We start from the raw sequence: 14,896 nt of genomic DNA, 5'->3' as shown, positions 1-14,896 counted from the left end.
CCTCCTACAGGAATTAATAAAGGACGTATCCTAAATCAAATAAAGTTTTTACTTTAAAAATTTTGTTACCGAAATTTCAATATTTTTCAAGGAATTTTCGTTCAAATCAAATTTCTCTTGTTACAATAATTAGTTTGAATTTTGCAACGCAAATAAAGCAGATTGCATCAAAAATAGCCACTTGTGGGTGTTGTTGCTGTAGCAAAAATCAATACAAAATTGGCATCGAATGCAACCGATCCTGTTATTAATGCACTGGTAGAATAACAAACTCCCTTGTTTGTGTTATCACGGTGTGTTTTAAAGTCATCTAAATACCCTCTAATTCCGCATAATTACAATCGATTGGTGTCGAGTGCCTAATTACGAAAAACGCGAATCCTCTTGTTGAGTGCACAGACATGTTAATAGATAATTCCCGTATCGTTATAAACCACATTTCGTCCCTCTTTCCGCCGCTATCGTAATATCGAATCAATCCAATAAAGTGCTCATCATGCACGACATTAAGAATTCACGAACATTTCATAAATGAATGTAGTGCTTTACAGACGTGGAATTTTAAATTGAATTTTTATCTAAGGACGTGTTTGTGAATACGAATAGGTAATAAATTTCGAAACGTACGTACGTACCACACACGCGGAGAGTTTTTGTCGCACTTAATTGTAACAGAGGGATTAAAACGGGCATTTTTTATTCACTTATGTGTGGGGCAAAAACAGAGCCAGCTATATTTAGCCGTTTGTTTTTCGATAAATTGGCCAATCGATAGAAAGCTGACGTGTGTAGAAAAGTGTGTCTCGAGTAAGCAGTATTTTAATTAAAAGCAAGTAAAACAAACCCGGCGCATCCACCATTTTTAAACTAACATTTAACGACATAATTAAATTTTAATTTGATATTCTCGTGATAATAAATGTGTGACGTGATAGTTCAGACGAGTCTCATTAGAAATCTAATTAATGGCTACGAATTAATTTGTGGAACGCAACCAACTAACGAAAATTAAAAACTGGGAGATAGCGTCAATATTTATTTAATACCACGACTTATTTATTCAAAGAAATGTCTCAAATATTTGTGCACTAAAATGGAAAATAAATATTTAATTTTTTAAATAAATGATACAACATTTAGGTATTTATTTCCTTGAGGACTCAAATGGTGAAAGGTCGTAAAAAATTGTAACAAATCAACTTGCATTTTTTATTATTCTGTCAAAAACACACTCCACAACGTCGTAAATTATGTGAGAAAGGCATAAATGTTTCATATAATGTCAATTCTTGTGTTACATTTGGTATAAAAGCTACATTGTCGCCAATAAAGCATTCAAATGGATGTATTAATAAATTATAGCACAAATAATACAGTTATAACAGTGGAAAAAAACGTTCTATAACTTCGAAGTTAAGCAAGATTCTAACTTTGTCACGAACCTGCCGACAAAAATAATTAGATTTTTTTAAAAAACGGTAGATTCCGAAACAGGTCCAACTTGTTATGTAAATGATATGAACTCAGATGAAAAGTATTTTGACCAAGACTTTGCATTGTGATAATTAGTACTTTGTTTAAAAGTATTTATCTTAAATTGATTTTGATCTGAAATAGTTTAATTGTTATTTACCAGAATAAAAAACGTAAAATGTTGTTTTAATATAATTGAATTAATTTTGGTATCCAATAACTAATTTTTTTTCACTAATTTGCAGAAAACGGTTAAAATATGAATATATTTTTTTTGAGATTTTACCAAATTGTATTGTTCTTTTTTCGAATGTTTTAGCACATCTTGCAACCAAAAATCTAATTAATTTTTTAATATAACTGAAAACTAAATTTTATTACAAGTAAGCCGAAAGTTTGCCAAAATAGACTGAAATGTACATTACCTTATTTTTTCTCTAATAGTGGTGGAAAAATCACTAAGTTTAATTTAAACTGATGCTATTTTAGGATATTGAGTGCATTTGAACTTTATTTTGCAAAATATGCCAAAGCTTTATTATTTAAAAAATAATCAACAAAACTCTCAAAGTTGGTAGAAAATTATTATATTTACTATATTTTTAAGTAAGTAAACACAAGTTAAAAATTATATTCGTAACCTCAGTTGCTTTTGAAAAACAGTTACATATTCACTTACAGCCAAACAAACTGAAATTTCACCATTTTACCAAATTGAATAACTTTTGCGTAAGTTGTGCGTTTTTCAAATAAAAAAAATTGTTTAGAAAAATTTCACTAAAAGTGAGTCGGAATTAAATTATTTCAACCAGCTTTCAGTCATAGATGAAATTATTATAACTTATATATTTGAAGAAATTGTGGAAGATTACTATAAGGTATAAAAAGTAATCTTTTTTTTCTAAAATCTGACTTAGTTTGAAGACACCAGAAGACACATGGCGTTATTAAAAAATCGGAAAACAAGTTGTTTTTTCAGTTGTGGTAGAAAGTTGATTGTTTATCATTATATTCAAAATACAACAGTAATTATTAGAAATATGTTTGCAACAAAGCTTAACTGTGGTTTCACCTACTTTCCAATAGTTCTGGTATTAACACAAAGGTAATAAATATCAATTCACTTTAGTAAAATACAGAGTTCGATTTATTCTGGTCCTAAAAATATTCCTGCAATCTGTTATTGGTTTGTATGATGTTTTAGCGATGGTTTTTTGAGCATTATTGAGCTTATTACTAATTGTCATATGCAAAAAAAAGATATAAATAATGTTAAAAATGTTGTATTGGCATTTATTAAAACACTGTTTTTATTTATTTAAAAAATATCTTAACAATTAGCATTTTATAACAAGTGTGATATTTTATTTTAATTTTGGTACTGTTTGTTAATTGTAGATAACTTTTTTAGTTGTTTTTTATTTTATTACATATTATAAATTTAACGTTCCAAGATGAAGTACATATACTTGGCTAATAATTAAAAACCTGAGCTTAAGAAACTTCAGTAACTCGCAATTTTAAAGACTTTTCTTTAAAATTAAAATAAATTTGTTTTGTTAAAAATGTAAAGATTTGTTACCTTTATTATTTTTTTTAATTCCAAAACTAACTTGTATTCTAAATATGTTTTAAACATCTTCTAAAGTTGTGTTAAATGCTCCTTATTTAAAATAGGATATTTTGCCCATTTTTTTTTTGTTAGAATTTGGTTTAAAATCTATACATAAAAATTTTCAGTTTAATTGTTATTTTATTTCACATTTATAGTCGTTTTGTTTTTCAGACTTCATTCTTTCAATCTCATAGTTTCTTATGTTTTAAGTGTACAATTTTTAAGTTTTTCAGTATTTCAGGTTTTTGGTTTCGTAATTTCTTCATATTTTATCTTTATTTCTTATTTTTTTAGTTTTTCGTAGTTTCACTATTTTATAATTCTAGTTTTCCATTTTCTTTATGTTTTTACTTTGCAGTTTTATAGTTTGTTAATTTATCACTCTTTCACTCACTGAGTTGTTCAGACTTTCAATCTCACTGTGTTTGAATTTTTTGTATTTCGGTTTTTCAGTTTTTTAGCTTTATTGTCTCTTAGTATAGGTATTGGTGTTTCGATTAGAATGCAATAAGTGTTCCCATTTATCAGTGCTTCTCATTTTCAGTTCCATAGTTTTTTCAGTTTCTCAGTTTTTCAGTCGCTTAGTTTTTCGAAATTTAGGTTTTTTTTGTATTGCAACTTTTTTGTAGTTTCTAAGCTTTAAAATTATTTACTTTGTTAGTTTTTGCAATTTTAATTTTTCTACTTTGCAGCTGGAAATACTCTAGTCGTATATTAAATTATTTTTTAAGGCCTAACTGTTTTTTAATTCTGAAAATACACAAGCTTTTGCAAAAGCACAGCATTATTTTAGTCAAGTCACTTTGATAAATGACTCACTTTTTAACTTTTAAATCTTAGTAAATATCACAACTAAATAACAAACAGTAGGTCTGTTACTTGTTCAAACCATTGCATTCGTAAATAAAGTGTTAATTTTTGTAAAAAGTACTCCAAGAGTTGTAAATAAAATAAATAAAAAAATGGATAAAAAATGTAAATAAAAATACTTACTTCACATTTATAGACGTTTTATTTTTCAGACTTCATTCTTTCAATCTCATAGTTTCTTATGTTTTAAGTGTACAATTTTTAAGTTTTTCAGTTGTTCAGGTTTTTGGTTTCGTAATTTCTTCATATTTTATTTTCATTTCCTATTTTTTTTAGTTTTTCGTAGTTTCACTATTTTATAATTCTAGTTTTCCATTTTCTTTATGTTTTTACTTTGCAGTTTTATAGTATGTTAATTTATCACTTTTTCACTCACTCAGTTGTTCAGAATTTCAATCTCACTGTGTTTGAATTTTTTGTATTTGGGTTTTTCAGTTTTTTAGCTATTTTGTCTCTTAGTATAGGTATTGGTGTTTCAATTAGAATGCAATAAGTGTTTCCATTTATCAGTGCTTCTCATTTTCAGTTCCACAATTTTTTCAGTTTCTCAGTTTTTCAGTCGCTTAGTTTTTCAAAATTTAGGTCTTTTTTGTATTGCAACTTTTTTGTAGTTTCTAAGCTTTAAAATTATTTACTTTGTTAGTTTTTGCAATTTTAATTTTTCTACTTTGCAGCTGGAAATACTCTAGTCGTATATTAAATTATTTTTTAAGGTCTAACTGTTTATTAATTCTGAAAATACACAAGCTTTTGCAAAAGCACAGCATTATTTTAGTCAAGTCACTTTGATAAATGACTCACTTTTTAACTTTTAAATCTTAGTAAACATCACAACTAAATAACAAACAGTAGGTCTGTTACTTGTTGAAACCATTGCATTCGTAAATAAAGTGTTAATTTTTGTAAAAAGTACTTCAAGAGTTGTAAATACAATAAATAAAAAAAATGGATAAAAAATGTAAATAAAAATACTTATTTCACATTTATAGACGTTTTATTTTTCAGACTTCATTCTTTCAATCTCATAGTTTCTTATGTTTTAAGTGTACAATTTTTAAGTTTTTCAGTATTTCAGGTTTTTGGTTTCGTAATTTCTTCATATTTTATCTTCATTTTCTATTTTTTTTTAGTTTTTCGTAGTTTCACTATTTTATAATTTTAGTTTTCCATTTTCTTTATGTTTTTACTTTGCAATTTTATAGTTTGTTAATTTATCACTTTTTCACTCACTGAGTTGTTCAGAATTTCAATCTCACTGTGTTTGAATTTTTTGTATTTGGGTTTTTCAGTTTTTTAGCTATTTTGTCTCTTAGTATAGGTATTGCTGTTTCAATTAGAATACAATAAGTGTTTCCATTTATCAGTGCTTCTCATTTTCAGTCCCACAATTTTTTCAGTTTCTCAGTTTTTCAGTCGCTTAGTTTTTCGAAATTTAGGTCTTTTTTGTATTGCAACTTTTTTGAAGTTTCTAAGCTTTAAAATTATTTACTTTGTTAGTTTTTGCAATTTTAATTTTTCTACTTTGCAGCTGGAAATACTCTAGTCGTATATTAAATTATTTTTTAAGGTCTAACTGTTTTTTAATTCTGAAAATACACAAGCTTTTGCAAAAGCACAGCATTATTTTAGTCAAGCCACTTTGATAAATGACTCACTTTTTAACTTTTAAATCTTAGTAAATATCACAACTAAATAACAAACAGTAGGTCTGTCACTTGTTGAAACTATTGCATTCGTAAATAAAGTGTTAATTTTTGTAAAAAGTACTCCAAGAGTTGTAAATAAAATAAATAAAAAAATGGATAAAAATGTAAATAAAAATACTGCAAAAATACCGAATTTTAAAAATACACGAATTTTTTATTACTAAAAACAAACTAGTTTTACATCAGCAAATTTAGATCAATATTTGGATTTAACGACTAATTAACTTCTTTATAGTTTTTTGTGCGATAGAAAATTTTAAGTTTTTCAAATTAATAAAAATGTATTTTTTGGAAACGGAAATAGTTTGTAACTTCCTAAAAATCAGATCTATAGTGATGATAAATAAATTTAATTTGACTTGATTTTATTACAAAAACAGTTGGCCACAAATTTTGAAAGCACAGTTACAAAAACAATTTTTTTGTTTATTTTTTGAATATAATTCTGACTCGGTAAAAAAAATCACCCTGTAATATTTTCCTGTCTTATCAAGGGCCTACAAATCGTGCTATTTTATCCTTCATAACCACTTCTAATCTGAATAATTAACCTCCATACGCTAATAACTTAATAATTTGGCATTTTATTGCCACCATATTTCATGCAAATGATCAACCACCCTCACCTTTACGTGGTGTTAGTGCCGAGAATCTCAAAAATAAATAGACTGATGAGGGTATGTTTGAAACTTGTCAAATGTGTAAATATCGTAAAATTTACGAGTGGATATTTGCTTCCCCCTCCAGATTCCGGTGCAATTGATACGGAACATAACTCCCGGACCGAAAAGTCCGGTTCATTGGAGCAAAACACTCGCCGAATCGCCGAAAAATGTTATATCTCTTTTATGTTCGTTCCGATTTACCGTTTGTCAAGAATTACTCGCGTATCGTTGAAATTTGCTTACGTTTAGGACGGCGCCAGCCGTCGGAAAGAATCTAAACGGCGGCTTGCGTCCTTTGATATACTGAAAAATCTTGTGCCCTCCTTTCTGCCACTCAACTTTGTAGAGTTGTTCGGGTGGCACGCTGTGTTCGCACTTTAGGATCACATCGCCGCCTCTGATCGCATACCGTGGCATTATCAACTCCAAACGGTCGATGTTGCACAAGACGCCTGAAAGAGGAAAAACCAAATCAAACATCGAGGCATTTCAATGATTATTAAAAAAAGCCGCACGGGATACGACCGATGATTTATTTGATTTGATCGGATTTGAATGCGAGCGTTTAGCAAATATGCATTTGGTGGATTGCGACCCAGTTGTAGTTAATTATTTTTAACGGGGTTGTGTGCTATTTTTAGGATTGGTCAACGATTTGCTGCCGTAAATGGTCATAAAAATGAACGCTTTAAAACACTCGTTCGAGGGCCGTAAAGGGCACAACTCTGGTATGACTTACTAAACCTACTGAAAAATGAATAACTTGTAAAGTAATTGACAGTTGTCATAAAATCAAAATTCTGACCAATTACCCGTTTTACCTCCTGCTTTGAGTAAAATGACGAAAAAAGTTCAGTCAATTCCACAACTTTGTAGATTTACCTATTAGTGATAACATGAAAATTACGAGATACAAACATAAGAAAACTTAAAAAAAAAGTCAGAAAAGGTAAATTTTCTGCGACTAAACTTGTGGAATTGACTTTAAATTTTATTTCCTCCTTTCACCAGTCATATCACAAATTCCACTTGGAGTAAGAAATAATTTTACCGAATTTAGAATTAAAAAATTTACAAGAAATAAAGTTTGAAAAAATGATGTTCTTTGCTCTAGAATTACGACGCTCCAGTAATTTTTCTTGTGATCCATTAATTAGTTGTTTTTTTTTAATCATAAAAGTATGGAACCAAGCATTTTGTGCCTAAACTATGTACCTTACGAAAAAGATAAATTAATACATCATCAACTAATTTAAAAATGTGATCGTTTTTTGAAAATACATTTTTTCGAGATTCCTTTTAGTTTTCAATATTTTCAAAATTTAAATAAATAAATAGATGATAGTCGTCTACTACGACAATTTTTTTGAAAAAAAATAAAATTGTTTCTTAACCAGTGTTAAAAAAATGTTACAAAATTAGTAATAATAATAATAATAATAATAATAATAATAATAATAATAATAATAATAATAATGATAATAATAATAACGTACTTTTTTTCATAAAGTATTTAGTGTCTAAACTAAAACGCCTGATTTTATACTTTTGTCACTCTTTATATTTTTCTTCATTTTATCGTTTTTTTTAATCTTGCAAATTTTCTGTTTGTTATTTATAAAAATACCAAGTCTGCAAATTCATTTTGAATTTTTTGTATAATACTCCAATTCCGACTTGCTATTTTATTTTTAGACAAACTTGTTGAAAATAATTTCTTTCGCAGTTAAGACACAATGCAGCAGGAATACATTTTATTATTTTGACAACCTCCTCAACTGAAGAGTAAATATAATAAGAAAGTTCCTATTTTGTTTAAATTAATACCATTTATAGTCTTAATAATTGTAAAAGTAACTTTACGATTCTCTTTCTAAAACAAACAAAAATAAAAACGTTATGATAAATAAACCTCAAAGCCTAACAATGTAATTTGGATTCTCAAGGGCTTTTAATGACAATTAATTGTTTTTTTTTCTGAAAATTTGACAACATGTATAGCTTTTATTTTTAGTTAATCAGATTTTGTTAGTCCATATTCTTTATATTTATATTTATTATAATATATAAAAAATTCTAATAAAAAAGAAAACTATTAGTTTTTTACATTGACTGATTCAAAAATAACGCAAGAAACTTATACCTCTGTGATGAGTCAATTTTCAAAGTATAATTAAATAATTGTAATGAAATTTAATTATTATTAGCTATTTTATTAAGTAAATGCGTGAAGTAACATTTTTCCCATTAGAAAAAATTTCAGACAAGAGAATTATGTAATAAACAATAGATTTAAAAGAAAATTATAACTTGTCAAAGATTTTTCCTACCGACTGCGCCAGTTATTCAATTTTTACAAAATTTCGATTAGATTTCATTCCACACCATTCCAAAGTTGCAAATAAAAAGAAATGATAAGCTTTTAAAACCTAAACATTCTTTTTGAAAAATTAGCTAAAACTAAGAAAACAAAATTGACAATTATTATTAAAAATACTCGCTATACCATTTGCTTTTTTCGCTATGAGCAACGAGTTGCTTCAACATTACAACTTTTTTTAAATAAATTTTCACGTTTTGGGCACCTGTTTGGATTTCTTTGAGTGGACTACATGAAATAATAAAAATAAATGCGGGCTTTGTTCTCCTTTTGTCTCTGACAGGGCTATTAGAGCATCAATTTGTGGGATGAAATTTTTTGAAATGAAAGATTTGTATCGGATCGTAATAACGAGGCACGCTAAATGACAAATCTGGAGCTTTGTAGTACACTTCAGCGTTCCCAGATAAACAATCAATTGTGCCGAGCAATTTCCATGCGAAACTTGTTTGCTCAAGAGCCATTCTGGAAGACAATCGATTCTTCTCATAACTCGTATAAATAATTAAATCGTCCGTTATCAGAGCGACTTTTTCGTTTACACTCCTCCAGATCACAAGTCGAATAACAATAGGGCCGTTCAACTTGCTGGCACTTGTTATGCGATGTGCGACGTATGTTATCTGGAGCTTGTCTGAATTTTAAGGGTTAGGATGTTGTGTGCATACACTTGTATTATTTGCTCGCTGTGTCGTCTCTTTATGCAAATAAGCCCGAACTTTAACCGAGACACTAACGATATTGAAATTCCGTAACGAAGCGCACTTGTGATTTTTTCGTCAAAAACATCTGATGGCTGAAATAATTAGAACGGGTTAATTACCTGTCTTCGGTAGTTCATAATTGCCTCGCGGAAATTAACTCCGACATTTTCCTAATTATCCTTTGATTTTTCACATGAAAACAATTTTTCCGAGCTCGAGATAACGAAATTCCCATGACGCAGGTGTTGTATTTTTGTCGGTTTCGTTACCACCTACTTGTGGCTTCGAAAGTAATTTATCACAACAGCTGAGCCTCTCGAGAAACGAAACTTACACTTTTTTCACACAAGAGAGGGAAAATACGTTTTGACACTTGAGATCGAATCAACTGCGAGCGAATTAATCCAGAGAATTGATAGATTTCCATTTGTCATGATGAGGGAACTATGCAGCTAGACAACGCTTGATGGGCCATTTGCGAACAATAAGGTGAAAAGTGATCGATGCGAACCAAGTGCAAAAATTGCAGTGCTTTGAGGAGTCAAGATTTGTAGAAAGGCAGAATCAATGCAAGAGTTTAGAAGAAATAACCCGCAAATTTTGGACGGTGTTTTTACACGACATGAAAGCACCTCCATTTCTAAAGTAAAACTTATTTGTTATAAAGTTTTTATGTATTTTTTTTTCTAAAAATTTGTTTAAATTGTCAAATTATACGTTTACTTGATACCTTTCTCTTTACGACAGAAAACATTTTATCAACGTTTTTCGAATAAATTTTAGGTTTCAGTTTGAATTAATTTTAAATAAAAATTAATAAAAATTTTCGCAAATTAAGGAAAGATAAACACAAAATACACATTTAGTAATACGAAGAATTGTAAAAATTTTTGAAAAAATTCTGGATTTGTTCCGGCTAGTTTAAACTTCTCCCATTTTTTTTTTCAAATCGACATATACAAATTTAGAAATATTAACAAAATTGTGATAAAATACCGTATGAATTTTTGGGAGTTATGTTTATTTTGAGTTTAGAAAATTCTTCCTAAAAATTGTTTATTAGCTTTTGCAAAATTGATGTTGAAATTGCCATTACAAAAACTTACCTAAGAACACATTTAAACCTAAGTACGTATTGTTGTTTAGGTACATATATATTTTTTTCTAAAAATTTGTTTAAATTGTCAAATTGTACGTGTACTTGATACCTTTCTCTTTACGACAGAAAACATTTTATCAACGTTTTTCGAATAAATTTTAGGTTTCAGTTTGAATTAATTTTAAATCAACAAAATAAAAATTTTCGCAAATTAAAGAAAGATAAACACAAAATACATATTTAGTAATACGAAAAATTGTAAAAATTTTTGAAAAAATTCTGGATTTGTTTCGGCTAGTTTAAACTTCTCCCATTTTTTTTTCAAATCGACATATACGAATTTAGAAATATTAACAAAATTGTGATAAAATACCGTATGAATTTTTGGGAGTTATGTTTATTTTGAGTTTAGAAAATTTTTCCTAAAAATTGTTTATTAGCTTTTACAAAATTGATGTTGAAATTGCCATTACAAAAACTTACCTAAGAACACATTTAAACCTAAGTACGTATTGTTGATTAAGTACATGTATGTTTTATGTTTGTTACGTTTAAGACAAATTGGTCGTAGAATTATTTACTCACTTTAGAAAGCTACAACCAGCAAGAATTTGAAGAGTTACATATGTATCCAACATATGCTAAATTTTATAATAGCAATAAACATTTGCGGAATATTTTCATTTTTTTAAGGCTTTTTTTGTGTCATTTTTTCATTCAATTTACTTAAACAGTTATTTTTTCGCATTTAAATTAAATTAAACTTGTCCTTCCAATTTTTACGAAAAACGTCGATGAAATATTTTCTTTCATATACTGTCTATCAGGAACAATTAAAAACTGAGATAAGGCATAAACATTTTTTCAAACGTAAGGTTTCTTCAGACCTACCGTGTCCTTAGAGGTCAGTCACCACAAAAAAAATTTCCAGAGTAAACGATATAATGTTATTTTATCTGCTGTTTTCTTCATGGTAAAATGAAATTTTATCCTGTATATGTTTTACAACCATTGTGACTTTTCTGTTTTTGACGTGGTTTTTATTAGTCATTATAATCGTCAATCAAAATAACTAAATAACACAGTAATTCAATAAAAATAACGAAAGATGGAATAAAATTTTGTATTGTTTATGACAATAACATTCAATCTTATCTTTGTTAAAGAAGATAAAATAAAATTTTATCGTCTTGTATATTAAATAACTATTTTCTCTAGCACTTAAGCCGCAATTTATATAAAATTTATTCACTTAAATTTAGTAATTTTAACACATTAATTTAAATGATTAAAAATAACTTTTTGCTAATAATAATAATAATAATAATAATAATAATAATAATAATAATAATAATAATAATAATAAATAATAATAATAATAGTTATAGTAATAATAATTTATTAAACTTATTATTATTATTATTATTACTACTATTATTATTTGTTTATTTATTTATTAAACTCCTGCTATAGAAAAAAAATTGCATTATACACGACGATAAAGACTAATTATCTACTTGTAACTAAATCTTTTTATCATCTTGTGTAATAACTAATTAAAATTGTACTTAAATTTTCACAGAAAATATTAATAAATTTCAGGACATTTTTATTTGTTTTTGAAGTCATGTATTCTTAGACAAAACTTAATAATTGGTGCAGTCAGTAGTCACACTTTTCTTTTTTGTAGTCGCAAAATTGGAATAGTTTTTCGGTGTCAAATTTAGTAAAAATATGTCAATATTTATTATTTTTATTGGCGCAATATAGGAAATTTTTTTCATAAGTTAAAAAAAATACTTAAATTCTTTCGGAGTATGTAATAAAATCTAAGTGAGTTTAGCGGTTAAACTAAAAAAATGTTGTGTTGAAATTGTTAGAACAATTTAAGCACAAATGTACAGTCACTATCATAAAGAATGACACCTTTGAAGCGCAGCCACAAATCTTTTCGATATAATGGGGTTAATGTGGACGTTTGGCTAGTTTATCATTTAACAATTCAACAAATATGCTAGAAAAGCCATTGTAATTAGTCAAAATGTGGGTACATTGGGACTCAAACTTATTAGTCGATAATTTGTAAAATTAGAAAATTGGTGCAGTCAGTAGAAAACACTTATTAACAAAATAATACTTTCATGTTATTCAAGTGACTTTAAGCTTCAAGCTTAAAACAGTGTTTTTGTTGTATCCAATCTTCTACACAGAGTTTTAATAGCTAAACTTTTACTTGCATTTTTAGAGTAATTTTAGCAAATTATCTCGAAAAAACTAAATCTCTAGTAAAATCAGTCAATTTTTTGGCGGCAGATTTGAACGTGATTGCTCTCCATGAGAGGATTATGCAACTTTTCTCCTAAAATCCTTCTGCCCCTCGTCAGTAAATCCAATAATCACCTCGACATCCTTATCCTCCCGGAATTTGCAATAATGAGTAGCCGTGACGTACGCCCTTAGCCGTTATCCTTTACGGTCCGCCATCTTGACACTTGTAAGTGCATGTACTTAAGCGAATGTACGTCTCAGGGATATTAAACCTGAAAGTGAGAGCCTCGCCGGTAAACACACACACACACACGAGAAGTAATTGGAAACCGACCAGATTATCTCGTCGTGGTTTTCACAAAAAGGAAAAAGTAAAGCTCATCAAGTGAGACAATGCCCGAATCTATCGAGACTTTAGTTTACATTTTATCAGAAAGTAGACAATAGCCAGAAGCGAAAATGGAGTGAAAAATGGCGGATGCGCCGGCACACGGCAAACATTTGCTATAATTTCCGCATTGTTGTTTTCATGGTACGTGCCTTAAGTTCTCGAGAGAAAATTTATTACAGTGCAGTTGCTGTTTTATTAGAGACAATGCACACACATGAGGGCCGCTGAATTAACATGGCTCGCTTTTAAACAATTTTCACTTCATTCCAATGATGCTAGTTCGGTAATTCAATCAAGAGGCGGTTCAAATTCGTAATTATGTTAAATTCCAATTCAGGGACGAAATTAAATTGGTACTGAAGTCTCCACAAATGACTTATTAACGATACAATACAATCACACGATTGTAGCATTTCTCGTTTAAATTTCCCGCCCGATTATTTCGTGCCGCAGCGGCGGGAAATTCAAATTAAAATCGGGCTTCCAGCGAAATAAATCCTCTCTCGGGGTAAAATAATATAATTCCGGCCACGCAATGCTCTGTATCAGATACCCAGTCGTATAAATACAGCAAAGTACATTATTTATGTGAAATATATAGACACTAAGCGACGTTGAGATAAATTGCGAGATAGGAAAATTTTAATATTTAGGTCACACGATGTTAATTTAAATAATAACGAGTCTGATGAATTTTTTTACGGTCGGTATAAAAGGACGGAACATTGTCTTCGGTTCGGAATGAAAATATAAACCAAACAATAAAGTAATGGAGTCGTAATTCGGCGGAGACAAGTTTAGCGTTCTTATTTATTTAATTTGAGTAAAACAAGTGCATTAGTAGAATAAATATCGTGGAAATGGAAATGGAAGCTTCATGTTTACTTGTAACTAAACTTCAAACTTTTCAAATAAAATCATTTGCAACGCCTGCAGCCCAATTTAAAAACCACCGTCGGAAGCTTCCAAGTTTTACTTTAATTACAAACCGAAATCTCTGCTTCTATTTAATCATCATTAAACAGTGTGTGCATGAAAAGACACGAGAAACGGGCGACACTTCATAAATTACATTCGCGGAAAATGTGCCAAGAATCAGAACTTTGAGCAGTTTATGGTCAGCGTTTGAGCGAAAGTTTGTGTGTCGATCGGTGTTAATTAATTAATTGAGTTTGTTAATAAAGTTTTAAGGGCATGTAATTGGAGTGCGTTTACTGAGGAATGCCATTATCTTGCTTTAATATTGTATAAAGTTAAACATATTTGCTCGGAACGTGTCAGTAAAACAACGTGAAACACACTAAGTATAAAAGCGTGCGTCAGATGTTACATTGTGTGTACCGAGTAATTTAATACCCACACTTAAAACCGAGCTGATTATTTTATTTATACGTACAAAGTTATTAAAATGAACAAAGGAGTCGAGCGGAGTTCATCTACGCAACGCCTCAATTAATTCATTTTCAGATTGCGATTTGCAAGAAACTAATTAAACATTTTTACATAACTTATTTTTGTGACTTTTTTTAATGTAGTTATTTGCAAATATAAATAAATTTTACTCCTAAAACACTATTTGTTTTTAGCTAATTTTAGCAAAATTTAATTGTCTCGAAAACTTAAAATAAATTCCTACTGACTGCATCAAGTAGCTGATTTTTTTACAAATTTTTAACTAAATTTGACTCTAAAGATATAAACTTTTTTTTTCAAGCTATTTTGTTG

General features: G+C 28.8%; 1 protein-coding gene across 5 annotated transcripts in view; it reads right to left on the bottom strand.

Moving 5' to 3' along the window:
- The window catches only part of LOC103313947 (uncharacterized), a 102,823-nt gene that overhangs the window by 21,437 nt on the left and 66,490 nt on the right, over positions 1 to 14,896 (bottom strand). For all 5 annotated transcript variants that reach the window (XM_064357334.1, XM_008198561.3, XM_064357333.1 and 2 more), the window contains exon 3: positions 6,573 to 6,781. In XM_064357334.1, the coding sequence (XP_064213404.1) occupies positions 6,573 to 6,781 (209 nt within the window). The remainder of the gene's footprint in view (positions 1 to 6,572; positions 6,782 to 14,896) is intronic.

The sequence above is a fragment of the Tribolium castaneum genome, chromosome 6 (assembly GCF_031307605.1).
Source record: "Tribolium castaneum strain GA2 chromosome 6, icTriCast1.1, whole genome shotgun sequence".
Lineage (NCBI taxonomy): Eukaryota > Metazoa > Arthropoda > Insecta > Coleoptera > Tenebrionidae > Tribolium > Tribolium castaneum.
This window is presented reverse-complemented; position numbering and strand designations above follow the sequence as displayed.